The sequence below is a fragment of the Toxorhynchites rutilus genome, chromosome 3 (assembly GCF_029784135.1).
Source record: "Toxorhynchites rutilus septentrionalis strain SRP chromosome 3, ASM2978413v1, whole genome shotgun sequence".
Lineage (NCBI taxonomy): Eukaryota > Metazoa > Arthropoda > Insecta > Diptera > Culicidae > Toxorhynchites > Toxorhynchites rutilus.
The window spans coordinates 318295655-318313287 of record NC_073746.1 but is presented as its reverse complement, the minus strand read 5'-3'; the positions used below and the strand labels follow the sequence as shown (position 1 = coordinate 318313287).

Here is a 17633-nt window from a genome sequence, read left to right as displayed (position 1 = left end):
CACAAAAACTCTGTCATCTAACTCTTTTTAAGAATCATAATAAAAGTTAAAATTTGTTCTTCTATTCTAAAACAACAAAAAATCAAGCGTGTCGCTTTTGTTTTATTTATGTTCAACTCCCACCAAAAACACCGGCCGGCCGCGATTGTTTGTTCCCTTTTGGTTCGTTCGTTTTCACGTTCTCGAGCATCTCTCTCTCTCTTTCTCGTTCTCCCTTTCTCTCATTCTGTCATACTATTTCTCCATTTCCATTGCATTCGCTTGGGGTCGTTCACTTCGTTCGAGCGGCTATCGGTTAAGGAACGAAGCTTTGCAAGGCTTCCGAGGTCCAAGCCTACGAGAATAGGGTTGGTTTGTTTTGATTGATTTGAATTCGCTTTGCAGTAACGCCACGATCACGTTCAAAGGGGAAAAAAAGAGATGCAAGTGTTGCCGGTCAGAAGGTTAAGTTGAGGATTGAAAAGCAGACATTCGATGTTAATTAATTGACAGATTAACTTGTGCAGTGTGTACTACTTTTAGGTGTAACATTTCTTTCAAATATTTTTATTAAGACTAACAAACAAACAAAAACCAGTGGAACGCAAAAATGTAATGTTAGTTAATGTAATCTCGACAAAAAGAAAAAAGACGTTAAGGGGAAATTTGATTGAAAAATAACCGCTAATGGAAATACGATAATTATTATAAATAAATAATTACACTGATATTGAGAAAGCAAACAAACAAAAAAAACACACACACAAATAAATCTTTCTAAACTTTACACTCTAGTTAAATGATATTAAAGAAAACAAAATAAAACAAAACAAACTTGTTGAACTTAATTCTAATTCATCTCTTGCTGTGTCTTTATCATTTTCTCACCGAAAATGACTATAAAATGCTTTATTTTTAACCTTGAACAAGATCAGCTATATTTTCTCTTCCGAAGCGAAGCATAACGAAGAGCTTCATCGTGTTACGCATTGAGGCACCCTCATTCACATTTGTGCGGTTTTGTGGAGGCAGCATGGCGCCAAAAAAATTGTTAACCTAAATCAGAAACAGCTAGGGATAGCGAACGACGTGGAAATCATCATCACTGGTTGAGTGAGTTGACCACTGTAAAATAATATTCAACCCAGATAAACTATTTAAACACGGTATATTTAGGGTAAAGAAGTTTGAGTTTGAACATCAATACGCTTTCATTTGTGCATAGAATACTTTAACAATTGAAACTAAAAGCAAATATTAACGTGTGAACAAATTTATCCTTTGTAAGAATTCGTCTTAGATCCTCAAAATCACTCACAAACACAAGAAGAAAAAATTGTTAAGGCAAATCTCTAACCGAGGAAACAAAAAAAAAGTTATTCATAGAAATAAGTCTGCAAGGCAAACCATGAAGAGTGTTTTAAAGGGTCACAGAACGAAGCGTCCGCGCTGTTAAGTCCAACAACCGGAAGGTTATTGGATTCGCATTCAGTTCAACTTCCACTACCGATGATCAAAGCTAACCATTTGACAAGCTGAAGCAAACAGCAAAACAAACAAATAAACAAAACATAGTTGTTATCGAAAATATCAAATATGAAGCATTAGTAAACCAACAAAAAAACAAGAATGAAAAACTGCACCTTCCATATAATAAAACACTCACTCACACAAGACTATCGAATAGAAAGACAAACAAACAAAAACTAATGCTAATCGCATAACTACATTCACTCATTCGCCTGCACTCATACACTTCCTGTGTACGTACTTCTTATCCTGTACCTTTCAAGCTTACTCTAAAAACACTATAACTTATTTACTTCGTCACCACTAACCAACTCTCTAAACTCCTTTTCGCGTATTTAAATCGGCATAAATCGCAGTTTTAAAAACAAATACCTACACACACACAAATAAAACACAGCAGGCTATGGATAACCCCCCGTTTCCGTGTCCTTATCGATGTGCCATTGCTTCGCTAAGTGTATCTATCAGAGAAACCCACACATACACGCATCTATTCCCTATCTCTATCTCTTTCGCACTCTCCGTTCGTTACCCAACAATGAAAACCACAAAAATATGTGTATAGGAGTGTGTGTATAGCAAATATTTTGAATTTTTAACCAACAAAAAGAAGAAAAAAACAGCAACAATCAGTCCAAACGAACTGATGGAACGAAAAATGTAATGTATTCATTCGGCGATTCCATAGGAAAAAATGAATGTTTCAGTTACAATCGGTTTGTCACGGTTTGTTATTGGAAACAATTGTTCAAAACGGAACAATTAAACGCCCTAACGTCACCTGCATTCCACCATCCCCACACCATCAGTATACCGCAACTGTTTCGAGATATTTTGCAGATGTTTTATTTCCCGTTCGAGCCACCATTCACCACCACCCACTCTAGGATTTGCATTCGCTAAAGGCAGAATGAGAGAGAGCAAAATAGCAAAACAAAACAAAAAAAAAGTTCACACAATCTCACACACATGGAAGAACAAAAACAAAAATTGAAGTTAAAAAAAATAACAATTGAAATTATTATACATTGTATGAATGAATTTTTGATAATCTAATTATATGTATTTTTGAATTGTATTTTATCGTGGAGTAAAAAACAAAAAAAAAAGTAATATGTACCTATGATTAAAAACAGAAAAATAAAAATCTACTAAAACATCCGACCGAGTGTTTTTTTCGCTTGTGTGGCACGGGACCGGTTCGCTACTGACAGCTGGAAACAATGGGCTGTCATTCAGGGCGATACAATCGGGCGGTGGTACCGTTTTTGTGGTGTTGTTTTCATCACACAATCGTCCACGGTCCGCGCAGCTATTTCCAAGAACACGACACGGGGCTAAATATAGCGCAGCCGATGTCGATCTTCGCAGATTTTGTTTTAATTATAGATGCATATTGTTTTGTTAATAATTTATTTGTGTTTACATTGCCTCGTGGCCCAGAGTGTGCGGTCATCGGTGGCGGTGGACACAGATGTGGCAGGGAGATAAGCCACTTGGCTCTCGGGGACGTTTGATTTTACTGTTGTTACTTTACAGAATTTAGACTTTTGAATGATCTTAGTATTTGATATCTAGAAATTATATTTTATACAAGTTGATTGGAACGCTTTAAAAGTTTTAAAGTGGGGATTTTAATGTGAGGAAGAATATGGAAAATCCATCGAAAGTATTAGAAGATGCCGAAAACCGGTGAAATTGTTAACGATACCGAGAACAATTGATCGAATTTAGCCATGCTCTGTTTTCAAAAACGACCGGAAAATCAGAAAAGGCAACGCGAAGTGATTTTTCTTGATAATAATGTTCCATCTCACGTCAATTGCGGTGCAAAATAAGAGGGAATACAACAACATGCGGCCAGGCGTTGTCAATATGGAATATAAGGGCATCACACATTCTGGACGTTTCCCGTGCAATCAATCAAATTCTGGACGTTTTCCGTGCATTAATCTAATTAATTGATGTCCACAAAACTGCTCTGGGATAGTTTTACCCGTTATCAGTAACTCACAATTATTAATGATTCCAACGTATACAGATCTTGACCCTGACATTAATATCACATTAAACAATTGGAAATAACTGCTTGAGTAACGCGTAAAAATTTTCTTTTAGTGTTTTGGTGTTTGGTGCTCTTCTTGATCCAAAAATTCATTCAATTCAACGTCTTCAAACATATTTTGATTTCTAACATATCGGTTTTGGTACGCGTACACCACTTCTTATATTCAGATAAAGTCTGTTTGTCATACAATTCTAAATGAAAGTTCTAGCTGTAGTCATGTTTGCAGAAATGGCTTAACAAAATTTCCCATAAATGATGTTTTTCGCTCATTTCCAAAATGAAAAACAGTACTGCACAGAACTGTATCTAATACGTTCGACTAATCTTGATTTTTTTTGGTATAAACCTGTCTGTCAAACGTCGAATGAAGGGTGTTTGGATCGACCCGATCCACCAACGATAGCTCAGGGAATTTCAATTTCACTTTCGAATCAACAATTGAAAACACTTGGTACATGACAAACTACACGGATTTATTAACAGGAAATACATTTATTTCAACATGTGAACGGATTGACTGCTGGACTGAGACTAACTAAACATTCAACAATTTTCCATAGCTTCCTTTCTCAACTCTACGCCTATTTTCTATTATTTCTTTCAGATATATACTTTCTATATAATCTATACCACCATTTGAAACTCAAAGAACACAATAATGATCTATAAACAACAACAAAAATCAAACTGTCAATTACCCTATCGCCTTCTCAATTTACATATACATCATACGCAAACAGCTGCCATACTGACAGTGGCGGATCATCTATAGGAGACTGCCAACTCCAACAAAGGATGTTATGGTCAAGATTTGATCGACTTAAACTAGACGCACTCATTTCAACCGTGCGAAATCGTTTGCAAAATCGAAACAGTGGCAAAAGTAACTAACACCAATAAAAATGTTTGGGAGACATTTTTCGAAAACCAGGAAGCCTGGATCGGAGGTAAATCGAAAACCGGAAGCCGCAGTGATGACAAAAAGAGTGAAGTGCTGGTTTTAAGCGGAATCCTGATGTTGCAAACAGCCTGGTAGTATCAACCGCACAGCGAGCTACAGAACTAGACTTATACGAATATAATGACTCTAAATCGCAATGAAAATCAAAACAAGACGGCCCAAACACTATCCCGGAAATTGTACAAGACGATCCTGACGAATTTCAATTGCATGATGACGGACGACAAAGCCTATGTCGAGGTTTAGTTTCCGTAAATTCGTAAACGTCTGCTACTTTTCCTGAATCAATACTAAGAACTATATTCAAAAACCAGTATTGTTTTCAACTCTGAAACTATATGTAGACAGTTCCCATAACATTCTTCCAATAGTTAGCCTTTGCGACATGCAATCAATTATGTTTGTTCACGACACCCTTCATAACAATAACTTCCATCATTCTATCCAGATAGCTTCCACTAGCCATAGTTATCAGACCAGAAATTCTAACAATTTAAGATTATTAAGAGTACACACACACAGTTTGGTCAAAAGAGGATTTCTATCGTTGGTCCAAAAAATTATAACGCATTGCCTACTGAACTTAAACGAATTAGCAATCGCATTATATTCAAAATCAAACTTAAAAAGTTACTGAAGGAAAACCTACATGACATCCTTGGTTGAGTAAGATTAACATGATCTACCAGAAACCTTATCTAGTTAACAACATAAATGAAAATGTAAATTGGTAATGGTTCTATATGTCTTATACCAGTGAGTCCCTTAAAAGGATTTTTTTTCCACTGGGACTTCACATCCATTTCAAATAAATGATTTTAGCTGTCACACACATTTTTTTTAAATTTTTAGTTTTCTTTTCTTAGCTCATTTTTATTAGTTTATTAGCTTTTTTTGTTACATATCATTTTTTGCTGCAAAGTTCGAACTGAGATAGTTGCGTCCACTACCAGGGGGCCCATTCGAGCTCCTTGGTGTGGGGGATAGCGGAGGGTGTTGAAAAAATACTTTGTTCCATGATGTTAATTTCTGTACTTACCTAACCATGTTGTCAATAACGTGCCAATTATGCCGCGATAATAAACGACGAAGGGAGATAACGAGAAAAAAAATATTTGCGACTTACGACTCCACCCTTGCACAGCAATTACACAGTTGCTAGGGTATAAATAATGCAAATAATGCATAAATTCGCTGGAGCGAATTGTCAGTCTCGTTCAGTACTCAAAAGCAGTGTACATCGCTTGTTTCGCGTCACCATTTCCCCTCGTGCTGTTTGCGCAAGTATCTGATTCGCTGCTGCCTCTGGAATTGCAATCAACACAAAGAAACAAATTGCGGCATAAGACCAGCTTGTGTATTGTTCTCGTTAGGAAAAGAATCGCTCATCAATCAACCATATTCATCTGTTTCTACAGTACATCCACACTGTATGGAAATATAAACGAGAAGTAACATTGCTCCCCACTTCCTCTTGAATGCTTCTTCTTCTTTTTTTTGGTTTGTTTTATTGAGGTTTTGTACTCAATTGTTTATTTGCCGGGGCTGTGCGTTTTGGCTGTTTTTTTTAAGACTTTAAATTTTTGCAGTTAGTTTGCTTTTAGCATTGAAAAGGCTCATTTGGAAAACTGAAGCTTACTCTACTCATTGGCCTTGAGAACGGTCTTTTGGTAGTCTCGCCACCGTCTGTCATAACGTTTGCATTAAAAAGATCAGGTTTGTCCAGAAATTCTCGATAGGACGCAGCTGGCGGACGTTGGGCGGGTTCGCCGACTTGGGCACCATAACGATCTTTAGCCGCCCCATCTCCTCTAACGATCGCTACGAGTAGTGGGTCGATGCCAGTGTTGTAAACGGTCGACATTTCTCTCAACCATCACATACTGCCCTTGCTCAAGAGTTACGGCTCAATATGTATTGCGAATGTAACCAAGAATGCATTGCTCTGTTCTAACAGTCACATCAGAAATAAATGCACAGCCGCAAACACGACTATCAATTGAACGTTTATATGTTTTCTCTTTCTGTCGACCGTACCCAGAAGAGCGATGAAAATATGCTATTTCCATTCTACCATTCGTGCTCATAACCATCCCTCAATTCCGGCTAATATGACTGTAGTTTTAATGTCATTTGACATAAAAACTGCAGTGGCGTGCATTTTTGACGTAGGATTACGTCTCTCGGGAACACATTGGGGTACAAATTGAAAATCGAGCACATCGTGAAAATTGTCCAATTTCAAATGCTTATTGCTCAGTCATTTCACGATGGATTGATGAAATTTTTGCGTCAATCGATTTCGGCACTCCATAACAATTTATTATTCCTTCGTGGGGGAAGTAAAATACGTAGCGCTCTGCCAGTCGTTGGCATCCAGGATAAGATAGATCTCGTCGTTCATCACCACCGTCACGTCGTGATTCGCCGGGAAAATCGACTTGACCTTCTTATTCAGCCGATGCCGCTGCATCATTGCCTGCAACTCCGAGAGCAGTGGACGGGACTTCCGCTTCCTGACATGTATGTCCATGTTCGCCAGGTACTTTCTCACTGTTTGGCCGGTTGCACCGACCTCCCAGCCAAGCGCACGTAGCGATGTAGCCACTTTTTCCTCGATCTTCCTCTTCAGCATCCTTTGGAGCTTCTAGAGACGTCGGTTAATCGTTCGATTAATTCAAATAATCGAATATCTGAAGTTATAATCGATTAATTTTGTATCGAATAATTAGAAATCAAAATATGGATACATCGAATAATTGTCACTGTAATCGCGATTGATGAAAGACGGAATCTTTTTTCAAGGTTAATGCATTTTTGGGCTAAGAATTAGGCTATATAATTTTTCTCATCCAACATTTTTTTATCCAACCATGTCACATCGACAACCCCATATACCACGCGACCAGAATGACAACGTGATACGTGATTTATTCAAGAAATAAATATTCGTTCGATTAATCTATATTGAAAGACAATTATTCGAATGAATCGAATATTGAAAAATGTCCCAACGATTAATCGATAATCGAATAAATGAAAAATTCAGACATCACTAGGAGCTTCTTGTCGCTCAGGGTCGTCGGTCGTCCGGAACCGGGCTTTCTTTCGATGTTCTGATTGTTGTCCAATAGTGCCAAGATGTTGTAGATGCCGGAACGGGCGTATCCGGCGTCCAGAAAGTGTCGCACGATGTCCGTTTTCGACGGGGCGGGATACCGTTCTTTGAACGCGCACACTTCTGAACGGTGTAGCTTCACTGTTTTCGCCATCACGGTTAGAATTCGACTGATAGAGCTGTCAATTTTTTTCTGCTGACTCTTGGGTTACTATGATTGATACTGCATGGGTAGTTTCGTCAGTGCGTGTGAAGGTAAGCCCATGAAAATGAGCAATTTTTATCCATTTTCCATTATCCAAAAATGAGGCACAAACAGGAAAAAAAGTTTTTTAAGCATGGAAACTATATTTTATCAATCCAGGAATCTGTAAGGTAAACAGTGTTCAAATATTGTGGTAGTCATAACCAAAACAAAGTTCAAGAGCCTATCACTCACTGACAAACTTCAAGAGGACCCATAGAACTACTATGGAACTCACTTCCGCGAATGATTCGGACCACGGATGCTCGCGGATAATAGAGGTTCCACTGTATATCCATACACTTGCAAGATCGCTCATAGCTACCTAGCATAACATTTTATCCAAGGAAAAAAAAAGAAACTAAAATAAAATTGCCTGCTTGTGTATTGTTCTCACGAGAACAAGAATGAATCATGAGTCAACCTGCTCAATTTTCCAGAATTCGAGCATTGTTTCTGGGTTAAAACTCACGTCAAAGTGCAACGCATTTGTGAGTGCGGGTGAAAAAGCCTTTTCCATTGTGAAGATGAAAATAATAATTTGTTCCGCTGCGGTTACTACCGCCATACATAGTATAATATGTGGATTATTTCTATAGGAATTTCTATTTTGGAGGAATTTCTGTATTAGAGATTGTTAATATATACTGTAGAACATTCTGGATTTGCAATAAGTGCAGTATTTCAGTTTCATAAACAAGGAGTAATCAACTGTACATGTTAATGCTGAAACTGAGAGATAATTCAACGATTTTATTGATTCACTGCTTTGCTTTTGTTTGAGATGCTCTGTGCAAGCGTTTAGTTGGCATTACATCCGCACTGTTCGCGATGGAAAAATAAATAAGAAGCAACATTCCTTTTCACTCCATGTTGGCTTCTTCTTTTGACATAGGACTATGTCTTTGATTTCTGGGTCACTCTACGAAAAATGTTAAATCGTTACGTTACGTTAGAGTTTTCAAATGCATATTACTAAAAATCGTTTTTGCAACATATGTTGTGTTGCATACCATTAGACAGGCAATTTATCCAGCATTTATTTATTGCTTGAAACACGAGCAGAAAATATAGTAAAAAAGTTAAACAAATAGACGATTACAACGGGTATGTTTTTTGATTGCACTAACCACTCACTTTCCTCCCAGACGCAGACACAATCTTTTTGCCTACATTCGGGCGTTAGTTCAAAGTGTTAATCGATGTGTATCATGATTTATTCTCCATTTGCCGGTAATAGGCATTTATAAGTTGCTGTATTCTATGTTGCCCAATTAATTCGTGCTCAATTTACGTTTTTATCATGTAGGTCTTGCTACTAACAATTTATGTAATGTTGGTCAAGGATATCATGATATCGTGCATGTTCTTTGGTAATGTAAAAAAAATGCAATTAAAAAATTAAATTTTTAATAATTAACTTTTGCTGATTTATAGACTCGAAAGGGTATACTCACGCATATCAGATTATGATAGCTTAATTAGGTGCGATCTTAATATATGTATGTCTTCCTTAGCTTCGCTTCCTCGAATACACTTACTCATTCTCTTTTCCCTTTCCTCGAATCGCTTCGCTTCCTCGAATACACTTACTCATTCTCTTTTCTCTTTCCTATACAAAAGCAGAACACACAATGAGATCAGTTCAGTACAGCAGCTACACGAACTATCCAAGAAAGCACTAATGGCCATAGGATACTTAATATACATCACCTGGCTATAAAGTTATCACAACCCCCTATAAACAATGTTCCGGACAACGTGGCAACGAAGGAGAAAATGCTATTCTTATTCATAATACATTTCTGTAGTCATAAATTTATTTGACTTAGGTTTATATTTAGACTTGTGTTTAAAAATGATAAATGATGACTCCTTGCCTTTTTCTGCATAATTGAGTAAACAGAAAAAGGGTAGTAATGGCTTTAATGGTAATGTTGTGTACATTCCGGATTCTACCACGTGATCTCATCTATCCCATTTAAAGGACACAAGTTCATACAGGAAACGGTCTTTTTACCGGGCTTCCATTTGATGTATCAAAAGAGAAAAAATACAGATTTTGAACTATGGAAAAAACTCAACTCAAATGCAATTACTGCACAGTCTCACATTCCTATGTCAAGATCCCGTCCGTGCCCAGATCCATCACGTAAGTGAATGTTTGAGTAAGGGCCGTGGTCTGCTGTTCGACGCAACTTTGTCGCGATGCTCTCACAAGAACGTTGTACGGCACTTACGTCCATTATCCGGATACAATTCCGGATTCTTGTATTGCTTCAGTTGCCTCGTGTCCTTGGCCCTCCAATTGTTTTTATACACTAGGGCACTGAGTGAGCCAAAGAAATCCTCTATTGGGCGGCACTGGGGCAAGTTTGTTGGGTTACGATCTTTCGGCACGAACGGTATCTTTTTCTCCTCAAGATACGCCAGCGTCTTCTTGGCGTAATGGGAAGACGCCTTGTCCGGCCAGAAGACGTACTTCCCATCCGCGTGATGCTCGTTCAGGAACGGCAGCAGGATTTTATCGAGGCACTCTTCTCGATAGATTTTTTGGTTGATTGCCAGACCGCTCGGCTTAAACCAAGGCTTTGAAATGCCCCGGTCGGAAATGGCGATGTACAACATAACCTTTTCTTCAAACTTGTGCTTGAACTTGTAAAGGGTGTGTCACATCAAATTGCATCACGGAAAAAACGCTGTAGAAATTAAATTTTTAGGAATTATATCTTCTGCTTTCGCTTATAATCAGATAAGAGTGTATAGATCACGTTGGCCATGCTTCACTGTCAATTTTTTGTAAATTTGGAAAAATGTCGTCGAACGAAAAAGAGCGTCGTGAATTAATCCTGTGCACTCATTTCGAGAATCCGGAGTTGTCACATCGGGACATCGGTAAGATGCTGGGAATCGTCCAATTCACGGTCAGCAGAGTACTAAAACGATACTTCGAAAACCTAACCATCGACCGGAAGGTGAAGAACGGCAAAAATGGATGCTCCGTCAGTGAAAAAGATCACAAGCGCGTAGTTTAGCAGTTTAGACGTGATCCGAGAAGTTCGGTCCGGGATGTCGCCAATAAGCTGAATTTGTCAAGTTCATTCGTCCAGCGGACCAAGCAGCGGGAGGGCCTGCGTACATACAAGGTTCAGAAGGCTCCTAACCGCGACGAAAGGCAAAACATGATGGGGAAGACGCGAGCCCGGAAGCTGTACACCGAAATGCTGACGAAGCCGCATTGCCTGGTAATGGACGACGAAACCTACGTCAAAGCGGACTTTCGTCAGCTGCCAGGCCTGATATTCGCAAGCAGAAACTATCCAAGTTTGTCAAAAAGTACATGGTGTGGTAAGCGATCTGCTCTTGCGGAAAGCGTAGCGCCCCCTTCGTGATGACCGGCACGGTAAACGGGCAGGTTTACCTTAAGGAGTTCCTACAGAAGCGCTTACTACCACTATTGAAGCAGCACGAGGGCCCGACCATCTTCTGGCCGGATCTCGCTTCGTGCCACTATTCAAAGGACGTGTTGGAGTGGTACGAAGTCAACGGGGTCACCTTCGTGCCGAAGGAAATGAACCCGCCCAACGCGCCGGAGCTTCGCCCAATAGAGAAATATTGGGCGATTATGAAGCAGGCCCTCCGGAAGGACCCAAAAGTTGTCAAATCGGAGGCGGACTTCAAGAGAAAATGGATTTCTGTTCAAAAAAAACTACAACCTGACGTTGTACAGAACCTTACGGACGGGGTAAAGAGGAAGGTGCGAGCATACGGGCTTGGGCTCGAAGTATGAATAAAAAGAAAATGCCAAAAATTGTTTAATAGTTTTTATTTTACTGTCTAAAATTTTCAAAAGGATCGGTCTACTGGGCGAATTTCTACAGCGTTTTTTCCGTGATGCAATTTGATGTGACACACCCTTTATTTCACTTCAGGCGGTGTGGATGACTTGTCGCTGGAGTAGTAATTATCATTTCGTGGAATATGCGTTTTGGACAGCGGAAAATAGCTTTCGGCGTCCAGAACGAAAGACGTCCCGCGGTATTTCTTGTACTCCGGCGACCTCGTCTTCTTCCTGCAGACGATTCCTTCCATCTTGAGGGTCCGATGGATCAATACGTGGGAGCAGCCATATTTCCGACCGGCGTCACGCAGGCTGGTTGCGTCCTTGTTGTCAAACAGCTTCTTTAACGATGTCTTCCTCTGCTTCGTCATTATCGTCACCGGACGACCACTTCCGAACTTCCGCTTTACGTTTAGGGAACCCAGGATACGATATACCGTACTGACAGGTACATTTTCTTCCTTAAAATGTGCCACCGTGAACTTTTTTCCTTGCTGGAAATGCGTTTCGTAGAACCGTACAATGCGTTCGCACGTGCTGTATCGACGCCATCTTTGCTTTGACTAAATTCAAACTAGCAAAACCAAACACGCCTACTGTTTCTAGGGAGCCTAAAGAGAAATTTTCTTGGAGAATGAAAATTTTACGCTCTTTATTTGAGTTACTGAAAGGTGTTGAAAAAATTCTCATTTTTTATTTAACACCCGTTAATTTAGAATATTACGGTTACGGTTTTACAGCTTTTGTACTCAAATGTTCATACGCCAGATCAGTGCATTTTGGCTGTCGTTTGTTTGTTAGTTTCTTTTTAATAGAGGCTTTGAACTTTTGCAGCTCGTTCGCCTTTCGCATTGAAAATGTATGCCCTGGATACCACCGGGCAAAAGTTACTAAAGTATTCTGCAGTTTCTCGTTGCTCTGGTGGAACACGACGCCTATCGTATTGGTAAATTCTGAACGCTCTTCCTAGATTGCTGCCGTATCGACTAGTTGCTTGGTAGAAGCTCGTAATACATAATTCCTTTCCAATCACAACCAGGATTCCAACATTCACCAGGTAAAGACGGGCCTTAGGGGTGGTCAATGATGGTTGCTTTCGTTTACACCAGAATTATTTTCGCTCAACATTGTAGTATCTGATCTATTTTTCATTATTAATCTGGATTTGCGATTAAACGGCGTATTTATTCCTGTTAGTTTTATAAAACGAGACGCAAATGGAGATACGACCTATTAGATGTTTTCGGTTAAATTGGGTGGAACATAGGCATGGTAGCAATTTACGTAACAGGCATAAACAGATGCTTATGAACGGTAGTTTTAGATGTCTGTAGTGAGTATGCCATTTCACGTGTCGTGCACCGGGGATTATTCTTGATCAGCATCCCGATATGATCATCATCAGCAGAGGCTTTCTGAACAACTCAATTTGTAGACAAATTTAACATGTTAAGCCCCGATTTTTTTTTTCTCGTTGCGCTTTCCGTTCAGCCCGCGTCAAGAGCGTTTACACAATATCAGTGTCGGTCCCACACCCCAAAGATACTTATTGTATAAATAGAAAAAAGTCAGTAATTCGACTAGAAAGTAGTTACATTTTGTAAATCATCCGGAAACAAACCGTTTATATTTTTATTTTATCATTTTGTAAGTGTCAGTCCCAGTCAGTCAGCACTTTCCTACCAAAAAGCTCAACGTCGGCCCCTAGGGGCCGATGCTGGGCTAAACGTGTTAAAGGTTATCTAATTAGGTTCCCAAGACAAGTTGCTCATTATAACTTCTCGTACAAAACCAGTTGATCCGATTCAGGATCGCGGTCATATTTTTCGAATGCGATCTACCTATAACATGTGACGAGTCGATTTTGTATTCGTACATATTTGTTACAAAACCCACGCATTACCTTCTCGCACTCCACTAGTGACAAGATAAATACCAGGGGTGTCTATGCTATTACTGAGCCGAATTGGCGGCAGCAATCTAGGAATCAACATCCGATTCCAAAGTCAGCAAGAAAAAATTGTGGGAACCACATTTGTGTGTAAATGAATAAATCACCTTCTCATCATTTTCAAAACATTGGTTAATACTTAATTATTGATTCGTAAATCATAATTGATTGCCATCAAATGCGACGAGCAGAAAATCTTCTCCGGTAGCGTCTGTTAATCCGAATCCACCAGTTGTTGACGTTTCCAGAGCGCTGTTTTCGCAATGACTCACAACGAAATGTGGGTTCATCTGTGGTACGCGAGACACCGGCAACATTTCAGAAAATCGAGAAACATGATTTGCTAGTGAGTCAATTTCACTCTGCTCCACAGTGGGACCGTTCTGAAAAAAGACGGTCAAAAACCTTTTCTCGTCTCACCTTACATTTTAGAGGTTAGGTGTCTTCAGAAAAGTTGTTCAGAATGTTGATTCGGATAATTTGATGGTTTCGTTTGAACTCTTACTAAGTTACAGTAAAAATAAAAAAATAAAAACAACTTTTTTATACTTGCGAGATAGTTGAGTTATGCCTTTAGCAACAGTGTAGAACTATAAATTTGATGAAACATTTCTGAAGATACATAATATCTATCTATCAGTCCTTCAGAGATATATCTGTTTTTCTGGGGAGACTATCTCAAAACTTGTTTTTTAACTTAAGTTATACCTAAATTACATTTTATCAACTCAATATGTTCCACAAAGTTTTAGATGGCATGAAAATACATAACTTCGCAAAAAAAAAATGATATTTAAATATGTTCGTATTTGTTTTTGATATTTGTGAATTGAACCAGTACTGTGTCTAAAAATTCTAAAAAAAATAAAAATTTTATAAACATATATATTTTTGTCCCGCAAAACACTGCTAAAACTCTGAAAAAGAATCACACATATCTAGAAAAGGCATATAAACACATTCTAAACCTTCAAAATTCAACTTGCAGAGAGGCTAGCAATCAGGATGTATTTGTATGATTGCTTATGACATTCAACCCTCTGATAAGCAGGTTGCGAAAACGAAAATCGAAAAAGGTCCAATTCCTATCACCAACTGCAATAAAACTACTGCAAAATAACTCAAATTTGAGCTCTGATAGTAAGATAGAATCAGAAATTGGTTTATAGATTAACTTAATGCAAATAAACATTAATAGTAGATAAAAACAGAGTAAAATTGAGTAAATTGCGCTGTCAAAATTTGTATAAAAACTGATGTTCCCGAGAGTTCTCGAGTTCGAAAAGTAGTTTGCCACATACTCCAAACCCTGACCAACAAAATGACGTTGAATATAGGACAATTTTGAATAATTTAATGAATAAAAGTGACATATTTTTGCTTTGTAACGACTTTACATCACAATCGTGTCATTTACCACTAATTGTGTCTTCAGCAAAGTTATGTATTTTCATGTTATCTAAAACTTTGTGGAACATGATGAGTTGATAAAATGTAATTTATGTATAACTTAAGTTAAAAAACTAGTTTTGAGATAGTCTCCCCAGAAAAACAGTTATGCCTCTGAAGGACTGATAAATAGATATTATGTATCTTCAGAAAAGTTTTATCAAATTTATAGTTCTACAATGTTGCTGAAGACATAACTCAACTATCTCGTAAGTGTAAAAAGTTATTTTTTTTTATTTTTACTGTAACTTAGAAAGAGTTTAAATGAAACCGTCAAATTATCCGAATCAACATACTGAACAACTTTTCTGAAGACACCCAACCTATAAAATGTAAGGTAAGACGAGAAAAGATTTTTGGCCGTCTTTTTTCAGAACGGCCCAACTATGCGCTCCGCGCTGCGGTGTCCGAAGGCGTGTGGCGCTGCTTGGTTTTGTTTGCTTTCGCCGCCGAATTACGTCAATGGACGGGGAGAACTCTGCCAACTATTAGGAAGCTGCGAGAATCGTTGTTTGCGTCGCGCAACAATTCAGATTGCGTTATGACGGAGGCAGGGTGTTTCTGTGGCTTTGGAAAACCGATAACCAGGCGAATGAGTGATGATATGCCCTACTATAAACTATTGTTGTCACATTACAATAGTATGTGTGCTGAAGGAAGTCACGTCTCGTCCGGCTGCAAATAAAATTTCCACCACAATTGGACAAACCACACAATCCACACCACACAATGGATATGTGAAGTGCAGGTTCATTACATTCCATACGCGGGAGAATATTGTCAGCAAACGAACGTGACTGAAGGTGCCTCGAGTATCTCCCCCGTAGAATCATTTCAACACGTGGCAAATGGTCTGGGTAGGCTAAGTAGGACACCCTACAGCAAGCGGACAATATGACATCACAGCCAACCACCTTACCTTGTCAATGCGTCGGGTGCCTCGCTGACTGCCTTCAACGACATCCGCAACTGACGGTGGAATGTTCCAATGATGGACTCCCGGCGACGCGGTTGGGTCACTCCCCCCGGTTGGGTAGTCTGCTTACCCGTCTCCGGGTCAATACTAACAATCACATCCCTCGGTAGTTTCTCGATATCATCCGCTTTTACCACTACCGGCGTGGGCGCGTTTTCATCGGCCAACAGCTTCGTCCACGCCATGTCAGCTTCCCCATCGCCCACCAGTTGCTGGCCATCGTGTCGAGTTTCCTCGAATAGTTTAGTCATTTTTAAATGGATGGAGGGCAAACACTAGTAACCAAAAGCCTCCATGCAGTTGGTTCCTAAAATGTGGAAAAACAAAAAAAAACACAAGTCAATCTCTGCATATTATGAATGACAAAACGCAACTACAAAAACCAAAACAATAAAACAATTTCTATAAACAAAAAGTAAAGGAACCTATTAATAAACATTGTTCTGGGAAAACTTAGCATATGTTTCCGAAGCACCACCGCAGGCCCTGAGACCGGCCACTGAACGCAATGACCATGCTGCGGTATGGCCAATTCGTTTTATTTAACTCGCACCGGCTGGAATAATTAGAGCATTACACCCAGTGGCAACCGTGGCGATTCACGTCGCAAGCGGTGCTAGTAAGTACCGCCTCGATGTACAACATGTGTTTTTTTTTCACTGCCACTGTCGGGGCCACCGCCGTGCAACCGCATCACTAAACTGCATGGAGTCACACTATCGTGGAAGAGGTAGCCTGCAGGTAAAGGTGGACGGCGGAGATAGCGTTGAACAACATGTACATGTGCATACAACTAATCATCTCCGGTTAAAGCTCATTAGTCTATTGTGGCAGAGTGTTTAATTGGTATTTACAAGCTTGTCTGACGCGCAACTACAAGCCGAAGTTTTTTTTTGTATGTGGAGGACGGAAGCCTAATACGGGTCTCCGATTAGCTTCGAAACGTCGCCAGTTGGTTTGTGAATCGATCGTACTAACCGGAAAACACCTCACCTTGGCAACAATGACCACAGGCGATAAATCGATCACTGAGTTTAGATGCAGTAAATGTATTTTAACACTTGTAATGTTTTTGACGGTATTAACCCTTTCCCGTACAACATCGAGTCTCACTCGTGGGTACTTGAAAAACATAGGGCGCTAGAACGCTCAGCAGGCTAGTGAAATCACTTGATGTGTGACGTATTAAATAATACGGGAAGGGGTTAATGAAGAATCGGAGTAGGATGCCTTCTAAGGATTTCCGTCAGCTTCCGCTTTACCGATTGGGCAAGCCTCTCCCAGCTGCCACCCATGTCGGTCGAAAATGTAAACGCTGTTACCCAGGCAGCAACCAAAATCAAGCTCCCCCCGCTAGTGGTGAAGGCGGTCGCTCTTGACAAACTCTTAAGCGAATTCGCATCGACGGGTGTTACAGCAGAGTACAAGCTGTGTGGCATAATTCAGTCTTTTTCCAAGCAGTTAACATTGTTTGTTTTCCGTCATCATTAGAGCTTCGTTGGTGCCTTTGAGAATG

At 39.5% G+C, this 17633-nt stretch overlaps 1 protein-coding gene across 10 annotated transcripts in view; it reads right to left on the bottom strand.

The window, feature by feature from the left end:
• Nucleotides 1–17633, bottom strand: part of LOC129774807 (G protein-activated inward rectifier potassium channel 3-like) — a 302558-nt gene that overhangs the window by 240606 nt on the left and 44319 nt on the right. For all 10 annotated transcript variants that reach the window (XM_055778774.1, XM_055778773.1, XM_055778784.1 and 7 more), the window contains one exon: nt 16061–16424. In XM_055778774.1, the coding sequence (XP_055634749.1) occupies nt 16061–16368 (308 nt within the window). In that variant the 5' untranslated portion in view covers nt 16369–16424. The remainder of the gene's footprint in view (nt 1–16060; nt 16425–17633) is intronic.